The sequence below is a fragment of the Gopherus flavomarginatus genome, chromosome 24 (genome assembly GCF_025201925.1).
Source record: "Gopherus flavomarginatus isolate rGopFla2 chromosome 24, rGopFla2.mat.asm, whole genome shotgun sequence".
NCBI lineage: Eukaryota > Metazoa > Chordata > Testudines > Testudinidae > Gopherus > Gopherus flavomarginatus.
Genome location: NC_066640.1, coordinates 3,595,341 through 3,619,431, shown reverse-complemented (window position 1 = coordinate 3,619,431; position 24,091 = coordinate 3,595,341). Strand labels below are relative to the sequence as shown.

The 24,091-nt window shown below is 55.6% G+C and overlaps 1 protein-coding gene across 1 annotated transcript; it reads left to right on the top strand.

Annotated features, from left to right (window-relative positions):
- The first annotated feature begins 1,809 nt into the window (after window positions 1-1,809).
- LOC127040391 (dynein axonemal heavy chain 2-like) lies at window positions 1,810-22,590 on the top strand. Its single transcript, XM_050934502.1, has 8 exons — window positions 1,810-2,064; window positions 2,460-2,646; window positions 2,850-2,989; window positions 4,144-4,296; window positions 20,418-20,588; window positions 21,487-21,597; window positions 21,916-21,975; window positions 22,414-22,590. Exons 1-8 carry the CDS (start codon window positions 1,810-1,812, stop codon window positions 22,588-22,590), a joined length of 1,254 nt encoding a protein of 417 aa, XP_050790459.1.
- Window positions 22,591-24,091: the final 1,501 nt, after the last annotated feature.

Genomic DNA, 24,091 nt, shown 5'->3' with positions numbered 1-24,091 from the left:
TCAGTCCACGGGCTCCTTGTGCCCTCTGCACCAGGCCCAGCCCCACAGGCCGGCTGCAGCCAGAGCCCCCGAGGAGGGAAGGGCTGCCCCATGCCCGACGCCCCGCGCCGGGCACACTGCTCCCAGTCAGTCCTGCCAGGAAAGGCTCTGCCCTCACAACTCAGCCGTCCAGAAGGCGGACCAGATGGTCCACGAGGTGCCGTAGGGCGCCCAGTGGGGAAGTGACCATTAACCTGGTGCAGTAAATCCTGGGCTGCATGGGTGGATTTACTGCAGGCTGCACTTGCAGCCATTGCTCCCCCGCCTCCCTGACAGCTCCCAGTTCCTGCTATGGCCCTTCCCAGCCCAGGCGCTGGGGCCTGCTGAGTACCCACAAACCCACAGTCTGACTGAGGGGGCCACCCTGGAGACGCTCAGCCCCTTGCTGGTCACAGGCCCATCGGTTCACAGGCCCGGTTCCAGCGCAGCTTGTGGAGGCAAAGAGGCAGGTGCTTAGTGGGGTAGCTTGGAAGCCAAGCTGCCTCCACTGCTCCAGGCCCCAACCCATCACCAGCAGCGGGAAGGGCCGGGGTGCTGAGGGACCGGCTCCTGCTGATGGGTCAGCCCAGAGGCTGCGTCAGCTGCAGCAGGTGAGAGGTGCTGGGCTGGAGAGGCCGGGGGAAGCGGGCCCCACACCTGCTCCTCTGGTCTCTGCTGCTGCAGACAGCGGGCAGCTCAGAAGCACTCAGACTATGGGATGGCTCTGCCTTATTCCAGTCCCTAGCAGACTGGTGCCCGTGTCCCAGACCCCCCTGCACTGGCTGGCACCGGCCTGCTATGTGTGAGTTCCAGCTGCCCAGACAGTGATATAACTCCCCAGTCTCCACTGAATATGCCCATATAAGCGTAACCTCAACTCCCTCAATTGCAGAAAGGGACCTGGGGATTACAGTGGATGAGAAGCTGGATGTGAGTCAGCAGTGTGCCCTTGTTGCCAAGAAGGCTAACGGCATATTGGGCTGTATTAGTAGGAGCATTGCCAGCAGATCGAGGGATGTGATTATTCCCCTCTATTCGGCACTGGTGAGGCCACACCTGGAGTACTGTGTCCAGTTTTGGTCCCCCCGCTACAGAAAGGATGTGGACAAATTGGAGAGAGTCCAGCGGAGGGCAACAAAAATGATCAGGGGGCTGGAGCTCATGACTTACAAGGAGAGGCTGAGGGAACTGGACTTATTTAGTCTGCAGAAGAGAAGAGTGAGGGGGAATTTGATAGCAGCCTTCAGCTACCTGAAGGGGGGTTCCAAAGAGGATGGAGCTCAGCTGTTCTCAGTGGTGGCAGATGACAGACCAAGGAGCAATGGTCTCAAGTTGCAGTGGGGGAGGTCTGGGTTGGATATTAGGAAACACTATTTCACTAGGAGGGTGGTGAAGCACTGGAATGTGTCACCTAGGGACGTGGTGGAATCTCCTTTCTTAGAGGTTTTTAAGGTCAGGCTAGACAAAGCCCTGGCTGGGATGATTTAGTTGGGAATTGGTCCTGCTCTGAGCAGGGGGTTGGACTAGATACCTCCTGAGGTCCCTTCCAACCCTGATATTCTATGGTTCTAAGGTGATCGCTTGATCCCTGACAGTGAAACTGATGAGGCCACGTGCTTTGAGATCTCCTGAGAAAAGGGCTACAGGAGAGCTGGAACTAAGTGCTGAGCTACTGGCAGTGCACTTAAATGGCTTCAGCTTAGGCCTGTTTCCAGAGGCAGAGGGGCTGGATGGGCAGGAGAAGAGCAGAGTGGACACCAGAGGGATGGAGAGAGGAGAACCCAGTGGCAGATGGCCCGAGGGGCAGGGAGGGAAAGCAAGGAGATTGATGTGTGGTCTCCCCTCTCTCTTTCCAGGTGCTACATAACTCTGATGACAGCCCTTCACCTCCACTGGGCAGGATCTCCCAAAGGCCCTGCCGGCACAGGGAAAACAGCGACTGTGAAAGACCTGGGTAAGGCCCTGCGCTTGTATGTGATTATACTGAACTGCTCCGAAGGCCTGGATTATAAATCCATGGGGAGCACGTACTCGGGCCTGGCTCAGGTAAGGAGTCAGAGATGCTTGACAGGCCACTGAGCTAGCTCCAGAGCACATGGGCGCTTCCCAGGGCTGGGGCCTGCACTAGACCCCACTTCCCTCCCAGAGCTGGGGACAGAACCCAGGAACCCTGGCTGCTGGCCCCCCATGTTCTAACCACTAGATCCCATTCCTCTCACAGAGCTGGGAACAGAACCCAGGAGTCCTAGCTTTAGTCATGGTGCAGGTAATTCGAACCCAACCAAAACAGACACAAAGCACACTTGAGTCTGGTCGGACAATTGCGAAGAACTGGATGGCCATGGCTGCATGCCTGCCAATGGTCCATGTAGAGCATGTGTGAATGGGAGGAACCTGTCTGTTACAGCCCACACCCCCACCTTTCTGCTCTTGTCCCACAGACAGGAGCCTGGGGCTGCTTTGACGAGTTCAACCGCATCAACATTGAGATGCAGTCTGTGGTGGCCCAGCAGATTCTCTCCATTCTCTCTGCCTTGGGCGTCAACATCACCACCTTCACCTTTGAGGCCCATAAGATCAAGCTGGTGTGGTCCTGTGGTAACTTCATCACCATGAACCCAGGTGGGAGTCACGGCCATGCCCACAGAAAGGTCCCTCTCACTGGTGGAGTCGCTGGCTCAGGCCTGGCAGGCCCCTCCCCATTCAGAGTTCAGATGGGCTCCACAAGACCACTAGGGAAGAACCCAAGACCAGCCCGTCCCTATGCAGGGGCCTCGGCTCAGCGTCCGGGGCCTGGGGTTGGGGTAAAGGGAGCTGGGTGGAGATGGCAGGTGGCCAGGGCTACTGGGTGCCATGGGGCAGAGCTGCCCAACAACTCAAGTCCATATTCTGTCCCAACTCCATGGTGGTGCCAAACTCCACGCTTATCGCAGAGATCATCCTCTTCAGAGAAGGGTTCAGCAACTGTAAGGTACTCACAGGCCTGGGGCTGCGGGGGGCTCAGAGAGTCACCCTGGCTGGGAGTACTCGTGGCCTGGTCAGTGGGTCTGGCTGGGTCAGAGAATGGGACACGGGGCTGTCATAAACAGATAGTTAAGAGTTAATGCCTCTTTTACCTGGGTTAAGAAGCTCAGTAAACCTGGCTGACACCTGACCAGAGGACCAATAAGGGGACAAGATACTTTCAAATCTTGGTGGGGCGAAGTCTTTTGTTTGTGCTCTTTGTTTTGGGGGTTGTTCGCTCTGGGGACTAAGAGGGACCAGACGTCAATCCAGGGTCTCCAAATCTTTCTGAATCAGTCTCTCATGTTTCAAACTTGTAAGTAACAGCCAGGCAAGGCGTGTTAGTCTTATTTTTGTTTTCTCAACTTGTAAATGTTCCTTTTTGCTGAGAGGATTTTACCTCTGTTTGCTGTAACTTTGAACCTAAGGCTAGAGGGGGTTTCCTCTGGGCTATATGAATCTGATTACCCTGTAAAGTATTTTCCATCCTGATTTTACAGAGATGATTTTTACCTTTCTTTCTTTAATTAAAAGCTTTCTTTTTAAGAACCTGATAAATTTTTCCTTGTTTTAAGATCCAAGGGGATTGGAGCTGGACTCACCAGGAATTGGTGGGGGAAAGGAGGGGGATGGTTAAATTCTCCTTGTGTTAAGATCCAAGGGGTTGGATCGGTGTTCACCAGGAATTTGGTGAAAAAGCCTCTCAAGGCTGCCCAGGGAGGGGAAGGTTTTGGGGGGACAGGGAGTGATCCAGACACTGAAATTTCTGGCTGGTGGCAGTGTTACCAGATCTAAGCTAGTAATTAAGCTTAGAAGTGTCCATGCAGGTCCCCGCATCTGTACCCTAAAGTTCAGAGTGGGGGAGGAACCTTGACAGGGGCCTTTCCCATCTGGGTGGCACGGGCTCCGATCTGGCCCCAGGGCAAGGACTGGCTGGCTCAGAGCCTTTCCCAGCTGGCGGACTGTTCCCAGTCTAGTGCACTGCAGCCTGGGATAAGCTGGGGGTTCCAGGGCTCTTAGCGAGATGCCACTTCTGAAGCCTGGTTCCCTGGCCCCCTGAAATGGAGCCAGTATGCCCCTGGCTGCCTCTTCCCCCGCTGATGGGCTCCGCTCTTGTCCCAGCTCCTGGCTGAGAAGATCTACACGCTGTACTCGCTGGCAGTGCAGCAGCTGTCCAAGCAGGACCACTACGACTTTGGCCTGCAGGTGCTGACGTCGCTGCTCCGCTACGCTGAGAAGCAGCACAGAGTGCACCTCAACATCAACGGCGAAGAGGTGAGGTACCCCCGGGATCCTGCACTTGGGGAGACCGGGGACTGTGCCAGGCGGTGTCGGGATGCTGGAGGGGAGTTTTGTTGGTTGTTGGGCAGTGGGGAGTGATACAGTCAGTGTGCCAGCTGGCGGGGAGAGGATCCCCAGCGCCCGGAGAGTGCCTGGCTCCGCTGGCTCTCCCAGTGGCTTTCAGATCCTCCTGATGGCCATGAAGGACATGAATATCGCCAAGCTTGCCTCAGTCAACATGCCCCTCTTCAATTGCCATTGGCTATGAAAAGGTCAGCTAGCCGGCCCCGGCCGCTCAGTTGGGCTCCTTCCCCCAGGGCTGGAGCCAAGTCAGAGGGATCCCAGTGCTATCTAGTGCAGGGAGGCTGCACTGCCAAGGCAGTTCCCTTCCAGAGAGCAGGGGACATGGAAGCAGGATTCCTTGGTTTTGTTCCCAGCTCAGGGAGGAGAGTGGGGTATAGTTTTTTAGCTGGGGAGGCTGGAAGCCAGGGCTCCTGGGTTCTCTCCTGGTTCTGGGAAGGGAGTGGGATACAGGGATTGGAGCAGGATTGTGTTTTTTTTCTCTCTCTCGCTCTCTCACTTGCCATCTGACCTCTCTGTACCTCAGTTTCTCCCATGTGTGGAGAGACTCCAAATAATTGACGAGATGGTGTCAATCCCAAGAGAGGGAAAATTGCTTTTGTAATGAGACAGCTACTCCCAGTCTCTATTCAAACCCAAATTAATGGTGTTAGATTTGCAAATGAACTGTAGCTCTGCAGTTTCTCTTTGAAGTCTGTTTTTGAAGGTTTTTTTTTCTGAAAAATGGCTGCTTTAAAATCTGTTATAGAATGTCCAGGGAAATCGAAGTGTTCACCTACTGGCTTTTGTATGTTACCATTCCTGATGTCTGATTTGTGTCCATTTATTCTTGTACGTAGGGACTGTCCGGTTTGGCCAATGTGCATGGCAGAGGGGCATTGCTGGCACATGATGGCATGTATCACATTGGTAGATATGCAGGTGAATGAGCCCCTGATGGTGTGGCTGATGTGGTTGGGTCCTCTGATGGTGTCGCTAGAGTAGGTATGGGGACAGAGTAGGCAACGGGGCTTGTTACAGGGATTGGTTCCTGGGTTAGTGTTTCTGTGATGTGGTGTGTAGTTGCTGGTGAGTATTTGCTTCAGGTTGGGGGGCTGTCTGTAAGTGAGGACTGGCCTGTCCCCCAAGGTCTATGAGAGTGAGAGATTGTTTTCCAGGATAGGTTGTAGATTGTTGATGATTTGCTGGAGAGCACAATTATTGGGAGTGGACCACATCCACCCTGTCAACACTAGTTCTCCACTTGTAAGGTAACTCCCTTCTCTTCATGTATCAGTATATTTGTAACTTTAGCACCCTCATGGCCAAGATGGAGTCTGCTCTGCAGGCAGCTCTGGCCAAGAGAAGGCGCGCACAGGAATGCAACAGGAGAAATCCCTTCTACCCAGGGGCACCTGTTTCCAAACCCCTCAGAGTGAACACACCACCCACAGGAAAAGTACAATGGATATAACAAAGGGAGATATTTATTTACAGAGGGATGAGAGGAGAAATACAACAGGGGGGAAGATGAGGGAGCAGTAGAACAGGGCTGCATCCAAACCAAGGCCCCACGGGCCCAGTGGTAGCACAGTCTGGAAGGACAGACACCGAGCAGTGTGTCTGCACACAGAGTTCAGGAGGCCTGAGCAAAGTTCCAGTCCAGTGGTGAGCCTTGGGGGCTCCCGGTCGTCTTCGGCGCCAGTGAACTTTCCCCCAGCAAACCCCTTTGGTGCCCTCTCCTGCCGCTCTCTGCAAAGCTACCCAGAACGACCCCCTCCCCACTTAACTAGCTACAGCCTCCCTCCTTGTGCCCAGTGCAGAGTCACCAGCCCCAATACTCGCAGCCCCACGCAGCTCTGGGCAGGCGTGATACTGGGTCCAGCTCCGGTCTGTCCTTCCCGGGCAATTCCCCCCTGGCACAGTGCTGCTCCTGGCTCCTGTCCTGGGCTGTCCCCAATCGGCCACCCTGCCCTTCCCAGGCTTCAGGCAGGTTCTCTCTGCTTCCTTTGCCAGGGCCTGCAGGCTGCTCCCCATCTCCCCTGGAGCTCCAGCCCCACCCCCTGGAGTTTCCTTCCCTTTTTCTTACTCTCTCCCTCCCCCGTGGGAAAAAGATTTAAAGAGGCCATGCTCTCTAAACCCCAAAAGGGTTACATATTTATTCCGGCAGCTGAAGAAGTGGGTTTTTACCCACAAAAGCTTATGCCCAAATAAATGTTAGTCGTGAAGGTGCCACCGGACTCCTTATTGTTTTTGTGAATACAGACTAACACGGCTACCCCACTGATATTTAGAAATCTTAGACACCCTCAGGGGTCCCAGGACCACCGGTTGAAAACTCCTAGTCTAGAGCAGGGAGAGCGGGAGCTTCTAATCTCAGTATCTCCCTGCTCCAGAAGAAGGGGAGATTCAGTTGCATTGGGAAGTGGCAAATTCAAAACTGATAGAGGAGGGAAATATGTTTTCACACAAGGTGTGACTACCCTGCGGAACTCACTCCTCCTGGCAGGATGTCCTGCTGAACAAGAATTTAGCAAGGTTCAAAGACTGATGAGGCATCTATGTGGTTAACAAGACTTTCCAGAGTTATAATAGTTAATACTAACAGAGTATAGGACAGGAGATAAATCCTCCTGTTTTAAAGGCAATCTCTGTTAGTGGTTAGGGTAGGAACATCATGGGGAGGATTTTATTGCCTCCCAGCTATATACTGTGTGGGTTCTTGCACTGTCATAGAATCATAGAATATCAGGGTTGGAAGGGACCTCAGGAGGTCATCTAGTCCAACCCCCTGCTCAAAGCAGGACCAATCCCCATCTGGAACATCTGGTGCTGGACATTGTCAGAGACAGGGCTGGATGGTCCATGTGTCTAGTCCGTTATGGCAATTCCCACACTTCTGTCTGGAGAGCAAGGGGTGGGAGAGCACATGGGTCTGAGAGGGGTAGGGTGACCAGACAGCAAGTGTGAAAAATTGGGATGGAGGTGGGAGGTAATAGGTGCCTAGATAAGACAAAGCCCCAAGTATCGGGACTGTCCCTATAAAATCGGGACATCTGGTCACCCTAGAGAGGGGCTAATGCTACAGCATGTTTAATCTATTTTACATTTATTTTCCCCATTCCTGGGGAACCTCAGAGCCCTCTCCTGCACTTATTCAATGGAGTTTGTGGCATATAGGACACTGCTGGTCACTCCTGCCCATTGCTCCACAAGTCAGGCTGCCTGCACAGCCATTCCCTATTATTGTGGGCCCAAACATTCAGAAATGGCTGGTATTTGGGATGCCCCAGGGTCTTGGTGCTCAAGTTGGGACATTTTAAAGGTGCCTCATTTTTCCAGAGCCACTAAGCATCAGCAGCACCAATGAATTCAGCTACGGTTGTTTTGGACTTCTAGAAATCGGGCCCCTTTAAAGTGCCTCAAGTTGGGCCCCCTGAAACCGCAGTGCCTCAGATCACTAGCTCTAGCTGAGAGTTTTAGCCATAGTGCACAAGGGGGGGTGCTAGGAGCACTACTGCGTGCTCTGCAGGCTGCCGGGGCGGGGGGAAGTCAGTCTGAAACAGGCCAGGCCTACCCGCCCAAAGCCCAGATAATTGATTAAGGGGCGAGCAAACAGAGCGGGCCCTACGCAGCTATTGGCCAGAGGGCTGGGAGGAAATCCCATCCCTCACTCCCTGCTTTTGGTTGGAGAAGGAGGATGCACGTCTAGACTGGGAGCTTCGCACTTTTGAAGTGGGGCTGGGGGCTGGCTGGAGGCCACTTTATCAGCCAGTGGGCGTAGAAGTAGGATTGGAAAGAGGTGCCCCGTGGCTGAGGCTGGAACAAACAGACCCAAAGGTAGCTTGGACATGGGCTAGGGACAGGCCTAGGGAGAAGCAGCATTGGGGGCTGCAGCCAGGCTGGGAAAGTGGCCCAGGGCCTGCCTGGGAGGCTTGCCTGGAGTGTTGGCCATAGCGATGGAGGCCTGTGATACGGTAGAGACTGGGAGCTCCCGTGCACCCACGCACCAGGGATCCCGGTGAGAGGGACGAGATGCCTGTAATAGGCCTACAGGACCGATGCTGAGATGGAGCAATATGAACTCATAACGGGTCAGTGGTAGTTCTCTGAAGGACTGGGGGCTCCGTGCATTGCACTGTTGAGGGGGTGCTGTGTGTGTTGCTGAAGGGTCCCTCTTACTAATCCTGGCCTGTGTCCTCGCCCAAGGAAAGTTGCTGGTATTATATCCGAGTGCAGCGCTGATTTCTGTGGTAAATTCCTGCCTCCCCAAAGTGCGTGGGAGGGAGCCAAGCACCTTGGGCCTAGCGGGAAGCAAGTGGGGCTCTAAACGAGGGGTTCTCAAACTGGGGGGCGTGGCCCCTCGGGGGTCACGAGGTTATTATGTGGGAGGCTGTGAGCTGTCAACCCCACCCCCAAGCCGTGCTTCACCGCCAGCGTTTGTAATAGTGTTAAATATTTTTAAAGTGTTTTTAATGTAAAGGTGTCGCACTCAGAGGTTTGCTGTGTGAAAGGGGTCACCAATGCAAAAGTTTGAGAACCACTCCTCTAAACCCTCTTGGGCATGTGGCTTGGGGGCATTTGGGGACCACCCAACAAACCGAGGTGCCCCCACCGTGCTGCTAAGGTCCATTTTCCAAAGGGCCCAAGCTCTCAAGGAGCTGAGCACCTTACATCCATCACCAGATTGCTGTATGCTGCCGACCTCTCTGTCAAGACGAAGGCTTGAAGAGATGGAGCCGGGATATGCAGGCCTGGCATTATACCAACCAATTCAGTGTAAAGTAAAACACTTTTTTCTTCAAAAATATAGGCTATGTTTATGGTAAGAGTCCAAGACGTTGATTTCTGAATGCTTGGAGCTGGCAATACTGCAGTGGTTTTTATATGTTCCTCTAACATCCTATGAATTTCTTCTGTAGTGAGATACAGGTTTCTTTGTCAGTCTCCTTTGTGAATCACTGGAGATATGCATTGAAGTCTCTCTTTTTGTATTGACTCTGACACCCATTTTGGCTGCAGATTTTTCTCTTCCTCGTGTTATTCTTATACATGCTGCTATGGGTACCCGCATGGCCCCACAGGACACCAACATTTTTATGGCTGACTTAGAACAACGCTTCCTCAGCTCTCGTCCCCTAAGGCCCCTACTCTATTTGCGCTACATTGATGACATCTTCATCATCTGGACCCATGGAAAAGAAGTTCTTGAGGAATTCCACCATGATTTCAACAATTTCCATCCCACCATCCACCTCAGTCCACACAAGAGATCCACTTCCTGGACACTACAGTGCTAATAAGTGATGGTCACATAAACACCACCCTATACCAGAAACCTACCGACAGCTATACTTACCTGTATGCCTCCAGCTTTCATCCAGACCACACCACATGATCCATTGTCTACAGCCAAACTCTAAGATACAACCGCATTTGCTCCAATCCCTCAGACAGAGACAAACATCTACAAGATCTCTATCAAGCGTTCTTAAAACTACAATACCCACCTGCTGAAGTGAAAAAAACAGATTGACAGAGCCAGAAGGGTACCCAGAAGTCACCTACTGCAGGACAGGCCCAACAAAGAAAGTAACTGAACACCACTAGCCGTCACTTTCAGCCCACAACTAAAACCTCTCCAGCGCATCATCAAGGATCTACAACCTATCCTGAAGGACGATCCCTCACTCTCACAGATCTTGGGAGACAAGACAGTCCTTGCTTACAGACAGCCCCCCAACCTGAAGCAAATACTTACCAACAACCACACACCACGCAACAAAAACACTAATCCAGGAACCTATCCTTGCAACAAAGCTCATTGCCAACTCTGTCCACATATCTATTCAGGGGATGCCATCATAGGACCTAATCACATCAAACATGCCATCAGGGGCTCGTTCACCTGCACATATGATATATGCCATCATGTGCCAGCAATGCCCCTCTGCCATGTACATTGGCCAAACCGGACAGTCTCTATGCAAAAGAATTATAACATTCAAAAACCAGTCAGAGAACACTTCAGCCTCCTTGGTCACTCAATAACAGACCTAAAAGTCGCAATACTCCCAACAAAAAAACTTCAAAAACAGACTCCAACGAGAAACCGCAGAATTGGAATTAATTTGCAAACTGGATACCATTAAATTAGGCTTGAATAAAGCCTGGGAGTGGATGGGTCATTACACAAAGTAAAACCTATTTCCCCATGCTAATTTTCCCACACACACACTGTTACTAACACCTTCTTGTCAAGTGTTGGAAATGGGCCATCCTGATTATCACTACAAAAGTTTTTTTCTCCTGCTGATAATAGCCCACCTTAACTGATTACTCTCGTTATAGTTGGTATGGCAACACCCATTGTTTCATGTTCTCTGTGTATATATATCTTCCTACTGTATTTTCCACTGCATGCATCTGGTGCAGTGGGTTTTAGCCCCCCGAAAGCTTGTGCTCAGATAAATGTGTTAGTCTCTAAGGTGCCACAAGTACACCTCATTCTTTTTTTTAAGTATCTAGGTGGTGGGATAAGGGTGTGTGATTGTTGCAGGGCCCCTAGAAGGCAGGGGTGTGCAGGGGTCTGCATAGAGAATGGCCAAGATCCTGTCTCCTGGCAACTGATGGCCTGGGTCCCTCCCCTGCAAGGTGCCAACTGAAGGTGTTGGAGAACAAAGAGATCAGGTGACCTCCTAGCTAGGGAAAGAGACAAAGGCCAGAGGAGGGGCTGGAGGAAGTTTCAGTTTGGAGCTGGCTGGGGAAACAGAGGGAGGTCCCCACTCCCTTCCCAGAGCTGGTAATAGAACTCAGGAATCCAGGCTCCCAGCCTCCCCTGTTCTAACCACTAGACCCCACTCCCCACATAGACCCAGGGAAAAAACCCAGGCGTCCTAGCTCCCAGTCCCACCACTGTAATGACTAGCCCCCACTTCTCTCCCAGAGCTGGAGACAGAACCCAGGAGTCCTTGCTCCCAGCACCCTTCCCCTGCTCTAACTACTAGTCCCTACTCAGCTCCCAGAGCCAAGGAAAGAACCCAGGAGTCCTGGCTCCCACCCAACCCCCATTTTAATCTCTAGACCCTACTCCACATGCAGAGCTGGGGAGATAACCTAACCCCTGCTCTAACCACTAGTCCTTGCTCTCCTCCAAGAGTTGGGGAGAGAACCCAAGAGTCCTGGCTCCCAGCCCCCTGGCTCTAACCACTAGCCCCCATCCCCCCACAGGGCCAGGGAAAGGATGCTGTGAGCATGGGCTGCCACAGCGTCTGCTCAGTACAAAGCTTGGTGTGCATCAGCACCAGCAGGGAGGTCATAGTCCACCAGCAGTCTAGTGTGCTTAATGTGCTTAAACTGGTTTTAATAAACTGTATGTGGCAAGTTTTCCAATATTGGCAGCTTATGTTTGTGTTGCTAAGAGCAAGTCAGGCAAAGGGGCACCAGTTTAACAATACAGTGTAGGGCCCCATAAAGCCTAAGGATGGCCCTGCCTGTGCATAGGGCACAGTCAGCTCCATATTAGAGATGGGGAAACTGAGGCATAGAAAGGGCCAAGTATATAACCCAGGAGGCCTGGCTCCCACCAGCCCCCACTCCCCTCACAGAGCCATGGAGAGAACCCAGGAATCCTAGCTCCCAGTCCCCCTGTTCTAACCCACCAGACCCCAATCCATTCCCAGAGCGGGGAGACAACCCAGGGGTCCTGGCTCCCAGTCCCCCTGTTCTAACCCACCAGACTCCAATCCGTTCTCAGAGCGGGGAGACAACCCAGAGGTCCTGGCTCCCATCCCTCCTGACTCCCAGCCCCCACTCCCCTCCCAGAGCCAGGGAGAGAACCCAGGACTCCTGGCTCCCAGCCCCCACCACATTCTACCCAGATGGAGAGGGGGCACTTCCCCCATGACCTTCGTTTACCCCTAGGGTGCTGATGGGGGTGGGGAAGGGGCTGAGCAGACTCTCCATGGACTGTAATTAAGCTCAGGCATGAGGTGTGTCCTTGATTGCATTTCCATTTAAAACAGAGCTAATGACACTTCCCTTCCCTGTACCTAGGCCCAGTCTGCCCCCTTGCACGGAGCCGGCTGCCAGCGCCTGGCGCAGCTAAGTATGAGAGGGCAGGTGAAACCCCTGTCTTGGGGAAGGGGGGGATGGGGATCCAGATGGCACCCCCAAACTCCCACAAATCTCTCCCATCCTGTGCAGGGCTGACCCCAGGGCGGTGCTAGGGGGTGCAGTGGGGCAGGGAGTGGGGCAGGGGGCTCAGCAGGGGGCACCCTCCTCTGGCAGGCAGGGCTGGCCCCAGGGGTGCAGTGTGGCAGGGAGCTGGGCGGGGGATCAGCAGGGGGCGCTCTCCCCTGGCAGGCAGGGGCGGTGCTAGGGGGTGCAGTGGGGTGGGGGGCTCAGCAGGGGGAACTCTCCCCTGGCAGGCAGGGCTGGCCCCAGGGGGTGCAGTGTGGCAGGGAGTTGGGCGGGGGATCAGCAGGGGGAGCTCTCCCCTGGCAGGCAGGGCTGGCCCCAGGGGTGCAGTGTGGCAGGGAGCTGGGCGGGGAATCAGCAGGGGGCGCTCTCCCCTGGCAGGCAGGGCTGGCCCCAGGGGTGCAGTGTGGCTGGGAGCTGGGCGGGGGATCAGCAGGGGGCGCTCTCCCCTGGCAGGCAGAGGCGGTGCTAGGGGGTGCAGTGGGGTGGGGGGCTCAGCAGGGGGCGCTCTCCCCTGGCAGGCAGGGGCGGTGCTAGGGGGTGCAGTGGGGTGGGGGGCTCAGCAGGGGGCACTCTCCCCTGGCAGGCAGGGCTGGCCCCAGGGGTGCAGTGTGGCTGGGAGCTGGGCGGGGGATCAGCAGGGGGCGCTCTCCCCTGGCAGGCAGAGGCGGTGCTAGGGGGTGCAGTGGGGTGGGGGGCTCAGCAGGGGGCGCTCTCCCCTGGCAGGCAGGGGCGGTGCTAGGGGGTGCAGTGGAGTGGGGGGATCAGCAGGGGGTGCTCTCCCCTGGCAGGCAGGTCTCAGCCTACATCCCAGCTACTCCCCCAGTCCATGTGGCGGGTAATGCAGTGGGTGATGCTTCTGGCGGCATTGTGGGTCATCAGCTAACGACCGCTGGCTAACGACTGCTCCCAGGAGGCTGTGCCAATGGGCTGCGGGTGCCCCCTGCCATGGTGTTCTTGCCCAGCCTGGTTCCTTTGCGCTGGCCCGGGGTGTTGAGGAAGAGGGGCAGCCTTTGCTGGAGGGAGGGAGCCGGGATCCAGCCGCATGGGGGAGATCAGCTGTGACATTGCGGGGATGGGGCTCTGCACACCACCTGCCTCTCAAATAATGGGGATCGGGGCCCCGGGTTCCAGAGAGCACTTTGGTCAGGCACTGTCTGGGCAGTGCCTGGCACAACAGACGCCCAATCTCAGGGGGTCTGGGCAGCACCTGGCGCAATGGGGCCCTAATCTCGGTGGGGGAGGGGGTCTGGGCAGCGCCCGGTGCAAGGAGGCCCCAATCTTGGTTGGGGGGTCTGGGAAACGCCCAATGCAATGGGGCCCCAATCTCGGTTGGGGGGACCTGGGCAGAGCCCAGTGCAACAGGGCCCCAATCTTGGTTGGCGGGGGTCTGGGTAGTGCCTGGTGTGATGAGGCCCCAATCTCAGTTAGGGGGGTGTCTGGGCAGCGTCCGATGCGATGGGTCCCCAGTCTCGGTCGGGGGGGTCTGGGTAGTGCCCGGTGCAATGGGGCCCCAGTCTCGGTGGTGGGAGGTCTGGGTAGTGCCTGGTGCTACAGGGCTCCTAACTCAGATTGGTGCCCTGTGACTATTGGCATCTTCCATTCTGTGGCGCAGGGGGGAAGCCACAAGCTTAGTTAATTGAGTTCAAAGAAACTTTTTCCTTCTGCCAGCGCCATCCGGTCAGTTACCTGGGTTACTTCCTAGTTCGGTGCATTAATGTATCCGGCAGCTTTCGGATCTCTGCCTGGGGTGCAGAGAATCTCCTCTAGGGTTCAGCCACGTAGGTCCCCTCATCTCTGCGCTACCCCAGAACACACTTTGATGTGATGTTCTCGGGAACTAGCAGACACAGGTAACAAGGCTGGAAACAGCAGCCAAAGTCTCTCCTTAAAGAGCAGGGGTGGCGAGGGATTCGGGAACCTTGGGACCAGCATGGCCAGAGGAATCCAAACCCCACTGCTCAGCTCTCTGCAGCGAAGAGGGGCTCCTTATGGCAGTTCCTATCTGTTTTACAGTGATACTAGAACAGGGGTGGGCAAACTAGGGCCTGGATCCAGCCCATCAAGGTTTTGGATCTGGCCTGCAGGACTGCCAGCCCCACGCCGCTCCCAGCACTGCAGCCCCTGTGGGGCAGGGGAAAGAGGGTTCTGTACGCTGCCCTCACCTGCAGGCGCCATACCCCACAGCTCCCATTGACCATGGAATGTCCCTATCATGCCAGGGGTGGAGAAACTGAGAGGAGGAAATCCTCAACCAGTAACCTTGACTGCTTCTCACACCTTGTCAGACAGGACTGGATGCTAAAGCCCAGAGCCTGGAAGGTATTTGGTGCCCATAAACTCAGCAATGTCTAAACCCCTAACTCATAGAATAGCAGGTTTGGAAGGGACCTCATCTAGTCCAACCCCAGACAGATTTTTGCCCCAGACCCCTAAGTGGCCCCCTCAAGGATTGAGCTCCCAACCCTGGGTTTAGCAGGCCAATGCTCAAACCACTGAGCTATCCCTCCCTCCAACTCCTTTGGCCTCGTCTGACTTTTTGTTCCAGCTTCCATGATCCACAGGCCTCGCCAGATCAAGGAGGTGATGAGAGCGCATCCAGTCGGGGGCTCTGCACACACCGCTCTGCCGATGCCCCTCAAGCCCTGGAGGGGCAATGCAGTTTGGTGCAGGAACCGAAAAGGCCTTGAGAGGTTAATTTGGGCCTTGGAGCCCTGCAGGCAGAGCGTCCTGCTTTCACCTGGACTTGGAGCCTAATAGACTGTGAGTCACCTGTTCCTCAGGATTAGCCTGCCTGCTCGAACCACGCATGAGATGACCCCTCGGATTTTCACTTTGGGGTCTGAGTTTTTTCTCTCCCCCTGGTGATTGCTTTGCAGGAGGAGTCTGAGCACCTGTAGTCAAACCTCCGATTCCTTTCCATCCTGACAAAGCAGTTCCGGGGGCTGTCCACACTGCGGCCCAAAGACATCCCTGACAAACTTTCCCACCTCATCAGCCTCGTCCACATCATATAGGTCAAATCCCCATACTACAGTACCAGAAAGAGAATCACAGGCCCCTTCCGAAAGGTGGGGGGGGCTACTGGGTTAGAGCAAGGGAAGGTGGGAGCCAGGACTCCTGGGTTCTATCTCTGGCTGTGGGAGGGGAGCAGGGCTAGTGGTTAGATCAAGGGAGTGGACATCAGGACTCCTGGGTTCTATTCCCAGCTCTGGGAGAAGAGTGGGGTCTAGTGGTTAGAGCCAGGATGCACTAGAGCCCACCTGGGGACTATTCTTAGTCTCATCTGGTTTGAACTTTACCGAGTATGACAAAGCTGGAGATTTTTGTCATGTGTTACATGAATACCGTGTGCGTACCTCTGTTTCCCTGTGTGCTGCATGTTTAACAAGGTGATGGCAGAGGGTGTGACGCAGGAGGGAGCGGGGTGGATCGACCTGGGAATGTTGTTTAGTTTTACTGGGACTGTCTGCATGGGGGAGGGGAGAGCAGCGGGTGACTTTAGGTGAGGGACGGTACCCGAGCCAGGAGCGGGGTGGGGGGAATCGACACCTTTGCCCGGAAACTGGACAAAGGGAGGGGGAGAGAAGGAGGGGAGGAGCTGGCTGGAGAGGTTTTGGTTCCGCTATGGGCTGGCTGGGAAGAGGCAGGGAACCTCAAGTCTGGGGTCTAAGCTCCTTGCTCCCCAGAGGGACCTGGCTGGGGGGTCCTGGTTGTACCTACAAGCCCTGCTTGGGACTGTTTCTGTTGTCTAACAAACCTTCTGTGTTACTGGCTGCTGAGAGTCGCGGTGAAACACAGGAAGGGGGGTGCAGGGCCCTGACTCCCCTCACTCCGTGACAGAGGGTTTGTTGTTGCAGAGGACCAGTGACCTCGCCTAGCGGCCGGGACCCCCGAACAACAGCCTGGAGATGGGGGACCCTAGCGACTGGTGACCTGGTGACTGAGGCCCACCCTAGCTTGGCAGCCAGCTGGTTCCGGCCAGTGGGAGGACACAGGGCTGAGGAGAGAGGACCCCAGTGACCTGACCAGCCAGGTCCAGCCAGAGGGGGACAGAGGACGGAGGACAGAGGGCCCCAGCGACCGTTTTACCTGGGACAGAAGACAAAGGACGGGGGAGGAGCTGTTGGGGGGTGGTGAGATTGGATGCCCAGCTGGGAAGCACAGGGTCTCGGGACTGGAGAGGGGGAGCAGGCAGAGCCCACTGGATGCAGGGGAGACTTGGATGTGCTGGGCTGAGGGAGGCCAGACCTGAAGGCCCTGAGAGCTTCCTGGGCTGGGTTCAGATGCTCACTGAACCCTCCTGTTTTATGCTGGCTGAGAGTCGCTCTGGTCTAGAGATCAGGGTTGCATCATTCCCTCTGGGAGTGGAGGCCCCCGGGGTCCAGAGTGAGTGGACTCCCCGAGGAGGCCCACAGCGAGAGACAGACGTGCTAAGGGCTCAAAGAGGTGCGGTTCCAGGAGGCGGAGGGGCTTAACCCCCGAGAGAGCGTGGACCCCCGGGAAAGGGGTTCCCCCCGGGACTGTTCAGGGCCAAGAGTGGGCATGACCTGTGAGACTGTGACCCCAAGCTCTCTGCCTCAGTTATATCTGGTGGCAGCAAGTTCCTCGGGTTAATAATCCTCTGCCCCGAATCATTTCTTCCTGTCACTCTGAGGTGTGTTGCCATTGAACTTCCTGGAGAGCTGGTCTCTTTATCGCTAAGAATTGTTGCCCAGGAAGAGTCTTTGTTTACTTGAAGAGGCCAAGGCAGAGCTGTGCTGACCCTTGAATCATTTCTCCTTAGATGAGCAACAAACTTACCCAGATGTGGTACCAAGACATTTCCCTGGACCAGATTTTGGAGGGTTACGTGGTATCCAGCAGACAGTCTCTCCACGACTGTATCTCGTGTACGAATGCATGGCAGGATTGTTACCTGTATGCAGCTCAGCTGCACAACGGATGGGCAGCGGGACAGCTCAGCGTCTGCACCCTGCAAAACCAGTGGGAGGATGTAATGGGAATGAAGCAGCTGGTGAAGGAGCCCAGATTAGCTGCTCCTCTGGATATCCCCAGAATGGAGACAACCTGGGCATTGGCAGGATGATCTTCCCCCTCCCTGCTTCAGCCCTGCTGTCAGACCCCTCTGGGGAGGAGGGAGGAGTTCAGTCCGTGTGGCCTGTTCAGTTCTTGGTACCTTGGCCCAGGCTGCCGAAAGATGGCCAGAGACATACAGCCCACTAGGGACAAACTGAAACCTGCATGAGTGGAACCAGTGAGCTGGATGGGAAAGGCCCTGGGTCCCATTCTCCAGTCCTTTCTGCCTGGCAAAAGCCTCTGTTCCCTGGTTCTCTGAGCTGTAAGAACCAGAATCTCTCATGATTAGGGAGGTCAGGTTTGAGTGGGCGCCTGGTCCTTGACAATGAAGTCGAAGTGTTACTTCTCTGCTTCACATTCAGATTTGTGAGCTGGATCAATATTTTATAAGACAAAGACATTAACGTGCAAGCAGCACCAAAGGCAAATACAGCTGAGTGGGGATTATGTACTTGAGCTTTGCTCTCAAGGTCTGTGATCTCCCCAGAGCTCCTGGATAGGATAATCCCCCTGTGTCTTCCTACAGTGGGAAGAGATTCTGGGGCATCTCAAAGGCTGTGAGCTCTTCCATTCTTTCCTGGGGCTCTCTTGGGAGCGGGAGCAGAGAGAGGGTCTGCAGGCTTGATGTGCCCTTTGGGGGCTGATTCTCAATTCAAATAACATGTGTTTGCAAAATCCTGCCCTGGGATTCATGTCCCAGACCCCAGAGCCTGTGAGCGAGGCAACTCTTGGGTGACATTCCTGTCCTTTGTGCCAGCAGGGCCCTCCCTGCCTTCTGTCTACAGAGCGCGGCTCTGCCTTTTCTGCAGGGCCCTGGACGATAGACATGCTGCTGCCTCTGAGAAGCAATGGAGATAACATGCCCACCTAGGAGAACCTACTCCCCATCTCAGTGCCTGCCTCGAGGCAGCCGTTGGGCATGACAAACCTTTTCTCGTTCTGCATTTCTAACAGGCTTTCCGGGAAAGGCTGAGTCCTGGACCAGACTAGCATCTCTGCCCAAGTGGATGCATTTGTTCAGTGCTGCAAAGACCTCCTGGGGGTACGTGGCAGTGGCACGTGATTCCCCCCTCGTGGTGACAGGACTAGGGACATGCCTGGCATTGCCCTGCGGGACGGTAATCTCACTGCAGCATTGGCACCCTGGCGTCGTTGTGAGAGGAAGCTGCATCTCAGCCTGACAATTACTGGTGTTCATTTACTTGGAGCCAACGGCTGCTCTCAAGTGCACCAGGACAAATCCATCTGCTTCCCCAACAGAGCAGTTTGGTGCTCGGTGACTTGTACAGAGCCTGAGACAAGTAGCAGGTGCTGTGTAGTGATCGTTAACGGCTCAGTGCCCGGCATCAAGCACTCCCCCCCTCCCCCACACCGAAAGCACAAGAGTGTTCAGCCCAGCGTGATGCGGGGAGCTGCACTGGAGGTACACAGCCCTGGGTGACAGTGGGGAGCCCCACCCAGGAGGTAGCCAGCCCTGGGTGGTGGCGAGAATGCAGCCTTCTGCATCAGCTGGAGTTTTCAGTGTCTGATCGTCCCTGCTGCTCCGGGTACATTTCATTCTGGTGGTGATGCGTGGAGAACTGTGGCAGATGCACCTTCCCCGCAACACATGCAGCATCATCACATTGTACCATGCTGCCCTGCACTGCAGTCAGATTCAGGCTCAGGCTGCTGGGGTGCAGGCAGCCCCAGGTCAGCTGTGCTTCAGTGAAGACGCTCCCTGCACTGATCTGATGGGAGGGGTTCTCCAGTTGGCGCAGGCACGCCCCCTCACCGAGAGGTGGTAGCTAGCTTGAAAGGAGAATTCTGTCTCCACTGGGGTTAGGGCAGTTTAATGCCAGTGCTCAGAGGTGTGGATTTTTAAAACCCTCAGGGTTATATTGACCCAGTTTGCTAATGTCGACCAGGCCTGTGACTTTACACCATCAGATCTTTGGGACAGGGACTGTCTTTTGTGTTCGGTGGCTGCACAGCGCCTAAGCACAACGGGGTCCTAGGACGAGCCTGGGGCTCCTAAGCGCTAGGACAAGACCAAAAAACAAGTAGCTGAAAGCCCCTGCTGGCACATGGGTGGGCCAAGTAACCCACTAGGTGTCTCATACAGCCCATTAAATCATTGCATGCAAATTAGCTGTAAAGTAAGTGGAGTGGGGGGTGGAATCATAGAATCGTGGGCCTGGAAGGGACCTGGAGACGTCGTCCAGTCCGGTCCCCTGCCCTCAAGGCAGGGCTACGTAATAACTCGATCTTCCCTGACAGATGTTTGGTTGAGTTACCTCTGATATCATGGACTCCTGCATGGCAGATACATGCCTTGCTTTGCACAGGTGTAATTTGTAAAGTCAAAATAGCTGGGACCTTAAAAACTGGGTGACAACAGACAGCAAAACCCAATGATGATTGAACCTGGTGATATTCTGAACAGCAAGAGCTTCCAAGCACAGACAGGTGACAATCCTGGAGCCTTACTGTATAGATAATAACAACATCAGGGTGGGTGGCTCCCTGCTAGGGTGACCAGACAGCAAGTGTAAAAAATCAGGACAGGGGGTGGGGGGTAATAGGATCCTATATAAGAAAAAGCCCCCAAAATCAGGACTGTCCCTATACAATCAGGACATTTGGTCACCCTACTCCCTGCCAAGATGGAGCGGGGTTGAACTACATTCTCAGCAGCCACTAGGTGCTCCCACAGCCTAGCAATGGGGATGCGGGTGGGATTCAGGCCGAGCAATGGGAAGGCAAACCCCATAACACTGTGGGGCACTTGCCAATAGGTTTGTGACTGCCTGCAGCACTTTGCCCGCTGGGAGGATGGGACGCAGACCCCACTGCCCTGTTCCTTTGGACACTGGGGGCCCCAGATGACCCAGAACCTGCTGGAGAGAGAGGAGACCTTTCAGAAGCACCTGCACACCCTGCGGAACAGGAAGGGTGGCAGCCTGGACGTGAGGATCACATTCGGGCATGAGGATTTTAATTGGTGAGAGGGGCCCTCTGGTCGCGGGGCCTGGTGGCAGAGTCTTCCCCCTCTGACAGCTCTCGCAGTGGGCATGGGCTCAGTCCAGTGTGCTCCCTTCCTCTCTGCTGAGACTGCTAAGGATGGTGCCAGCCAGGAGCAGTGCCAGGGTTTTTGGTACCCTAGGCAGGGATCCTTCTGCGCTTCTGGTCTTCGGGGCACTTTGGCGGCGGGTCCCAGAGCGAGTGAAGGACCAGCTGCAGAATTGCCGCCGAAGACCCGGAGCGCGGAAGGACCCCCCCCCCCCACTGCCGAATTGCCGCCAAGGGCCGCAAAATGCCACCCTCCCAAATCCTGGCGCCCTAAGCGACTGCCTAGGTCGCCTAAATGGAAACGCCGGCCCTGGTGCCAGCTGCATGGGTCAGGCCTGGATAGGCACCGGTGACTATGAGCATTGGCAGGGACCTGAGCTGGCAGGGATGGATTGGCCCCATTTCCTGCCCCCGTGGCCCGCAGTGGAAGAATGGGGCTGTGTCAGAAGCCCTCCCTCCCGCACTGTCGGGTGGAGAGGGCAGGAGGTTACAGACAGATCCGCTGTCACAGAGCAAGGGATGGTGAGAGAGCGGCGAGGTAGTCACCTCCTGGGTGGGGCTGGCATGTTGCAGGGGGCGACTGTCCCTCTTGTTCCCCACTGTCCGCTTCCAGGGAGAGGGGAGACTGAGTGGGAGGGATGCTGGGAAAGGGGAGACATGGCCTGTTGAGGGGTATGGGGGGATACGAGAGCTGTCACTATGTCCTGGCCAGTTGGGGCCCCCTGCTCCCAGCCAGCAGCGTTGACCCAGCAAGGTGGTGGCAAGTTTGTGCCTCTGTTTGCTGTTCTTCAACAGCTTTTCCCTTCTCGCTGCGAATCCCCACAGCCCTGCGACGCGAGGGTCCGCTCCGGTGTCAAAGACCTGGAGGTGATGGCCCAAAACTTGATCACCTCAGCCTTTGAGACGGTGAGGGACATGGAGCATGGCGTGGAGATCCAGGACCTCCTCCATCACCTGTCCACACAAGAGGCAGCAGGGCAGGGCCCTGTCAGAGCACGGTGTCCTGAAAACAATTAACCTTTCCAGACACAGATGCCAAACTCTGAGCCAGCTATTGACTGGATGGCTGGGAAGTCTGGAAGCTCCTGGAATGGGGGAGCAGGTGGCAGTTCCAAGACTGGGGTGTCAGTGGGGAACAGCCTCTGAACCAGATGGTTGTGAGTGGGGGCAGTTCTCAGACATGGCAGTCAGGGGGGACACGCTCCTTGTTGTGGGCTGTGGGAGGGTGGCTCCCAGGCTGCTCATGGGCTCTTCCAGAAGCTTAAGCTGAGCCGGAAGGTCAAGGTACGAGAGAAGCTCCCATGGCCCGGCCCATTTGGCTGGTCCCCTTGTCGTGTAGGGGAAGGGCTCTTTGGAGGGCTGGGGAACCGGGGCATTCAGGGAACAGCAGAGAAAGGGGCCTTTCCTAGTGCTCTGCTCCCTACTCCTGCAGCCCTGAGCTGGAGGTCATTGGAGGGGCACTGTGGGATTGTGCTGGGAGGACCAATTGAACCAGTGCAACTGCAGGGCCCTCACTTCCTGTCCTCATCAAATGTGATGCAGAGGCTCACCCCAAGCAGCCCATTGGGGGCGTGGTCTCTTCTTCACCACTGTGTGGAGTTCTGGGGGTGGGTGTGGGTGTGATGCATGTCAAAGGGCCGCCCAAATGTGCATTCCCACATCCCTGCTGACCGCCTCCCCCCCCCCCCCACCAGCCTGGTGTTGCTTCCTTTCCAACCAAAGGATTGGAACAGGGAAATTATTGAGACTTCCAAGGTGAAGGTCGAGCAGTTTAAGAGGACGATGCCCCTGCTCTCAGACCTCAGGAACCCGGCCTTGCAGGCTCACCTGAGGTCACCATCTGCACCTGCGTTGCTGACCCTCTGGAGAGTGGCTGAAAGCTGCTCCTCCATAGCGTAAATATATGGGATACTGTGCCGCTGTGATGCAGCAGGATCCCACTGAGGGAATGAATTGTCCTCTGCCTTTCCTTCGTTCCTGCCATCTGAGGAGCTCGCGCACCTTAGCAGATGGTTAAGAAGTTTCCCAACCCCTTTGTGAGATGGGTAAATTCACTGTTCCCGTGAGGCTCAGCGCAGAGAAGGGATGTGCCCAAGGTCACAGAGAGTGAGTGGTCTGGAATTGAACCCGAGTCCTGAGAGCATCATCCCCCTGCCCCCGACTACACTCTCCTTCCCTCAATAGGAAAGAGAATGCAGATGTCCTAACCTCCTGCGTTACCCACCAGCCCCAACTCCTCTCCCACAGCTGGGGAGAGAACCCCAGAGCCCTGGCTCCCACTCCCCCCTGCTCTAACCCCCAGACCCCACTTCCCTCCACAGTTGGGGAGAAAAGTCAGAAGTCCTGGTTCCCAGCCCCCTGCTCTAACTCCCAGACCCCAGTCCCCTCCCAGAGCTGGGGAGAGAACCCAGGAGTCCTGGCTCCCACTCCCCCATGCTCTAACCCCCAGGCCCCACTTCCCTCCACAGCTGGGGAGAAAAGTCAGGAGTCCTGGCTCCCATTGCCCCCTGTTCTAACCCCCAGACCTCAGTCTCCTCCCAGAGCTGGGGAGAGAACCCAGGAGTCCTGGCTCCCATACCCCCCTGTTCTAACCCCCAGTCCCCTCCCAGAGCTGGGGAGAGAACCCAGGAGTCCAGCACAGTCAGGCCTGGTGACACACACAGTCGCACTTTCAGCACAGCACACCCAGAGCGTGGATGCAGCAACCCTGGTCTAAAGCAGCTGTACTGGGATAAGGTGCCCGTACCCCGGGGGGCTGTGCTGGTCCTACCCTTGGTTCAAAAGCACTCGAGCTCCCAGGACAGACGCTGTATTCAAGCCAGACAGACCCTGCCAGGGATGCCCTGCCCTTCCCTGTCTCCCAGTCCATACAGTGTCCCAGGACAGACGCTGTCCCCTCCCACACACGATCCCCACTCACACACTAGCTGGTGGCCCATACAGTGTCCCAGGACAGACGCTGTCCCCTCCCACACACGATCCCCACTCACACACTAGCTGGTGGCCCATAGTGTCCCGGGACAGATGCTGTCCCCTCCCACACATGATCCCCACTCCCACACTAGCTGGTGGCCCATACGCTGTCCCCTCCCACACACGATCCCCACTCACACACTAGCTGGTGGCCCATACAGTGTCCCGGGACAGACGCTGTCCCCTCCCACACACGATCCCCACTCACACACTAGCTGGTGGCCCACATACCAGCTCCGGGCCATACACTATCCCACTCCATACGCTGTCCTGGCCCAATACTAACTTCCAACACATCCGCTATCCTGTCCCATCCACCAACTGGCACCTCCCAGCCCAGGCTCCTCTCTGGGCCAGACTTTGCTCCCATCTGGAATCCCTCAAGCCCTTGTTTATTGTCTCCTAAATCCCCGCGTCCATTAGCAGC

Bases quoted from the DNA above. Each gene is read 5' to 3' on its own strand.
- LOC127040391 (XM_050934502.1), top strand. From the start codon at position 1,810: ATGGCCCGAGGGGCAGGGAGGGAAAGCAAGGAGATTGATGTGTGGTCT. The intron at 2,065-2,459 runs GTAAGGAGTCAG...CTTGTCCCACAG, and splicing joins CGTACTCGGGCCTGGCTCAG to ACAGGAGCCTGGGGCTGCTT. The intron at 2,647-2,849 runs GTCACGGCCATG...TGGAGATGGCAG, and splicing joins CACCATGAACCCAGGTGGGA to GTGGCCAGGGCTACTGGGTG.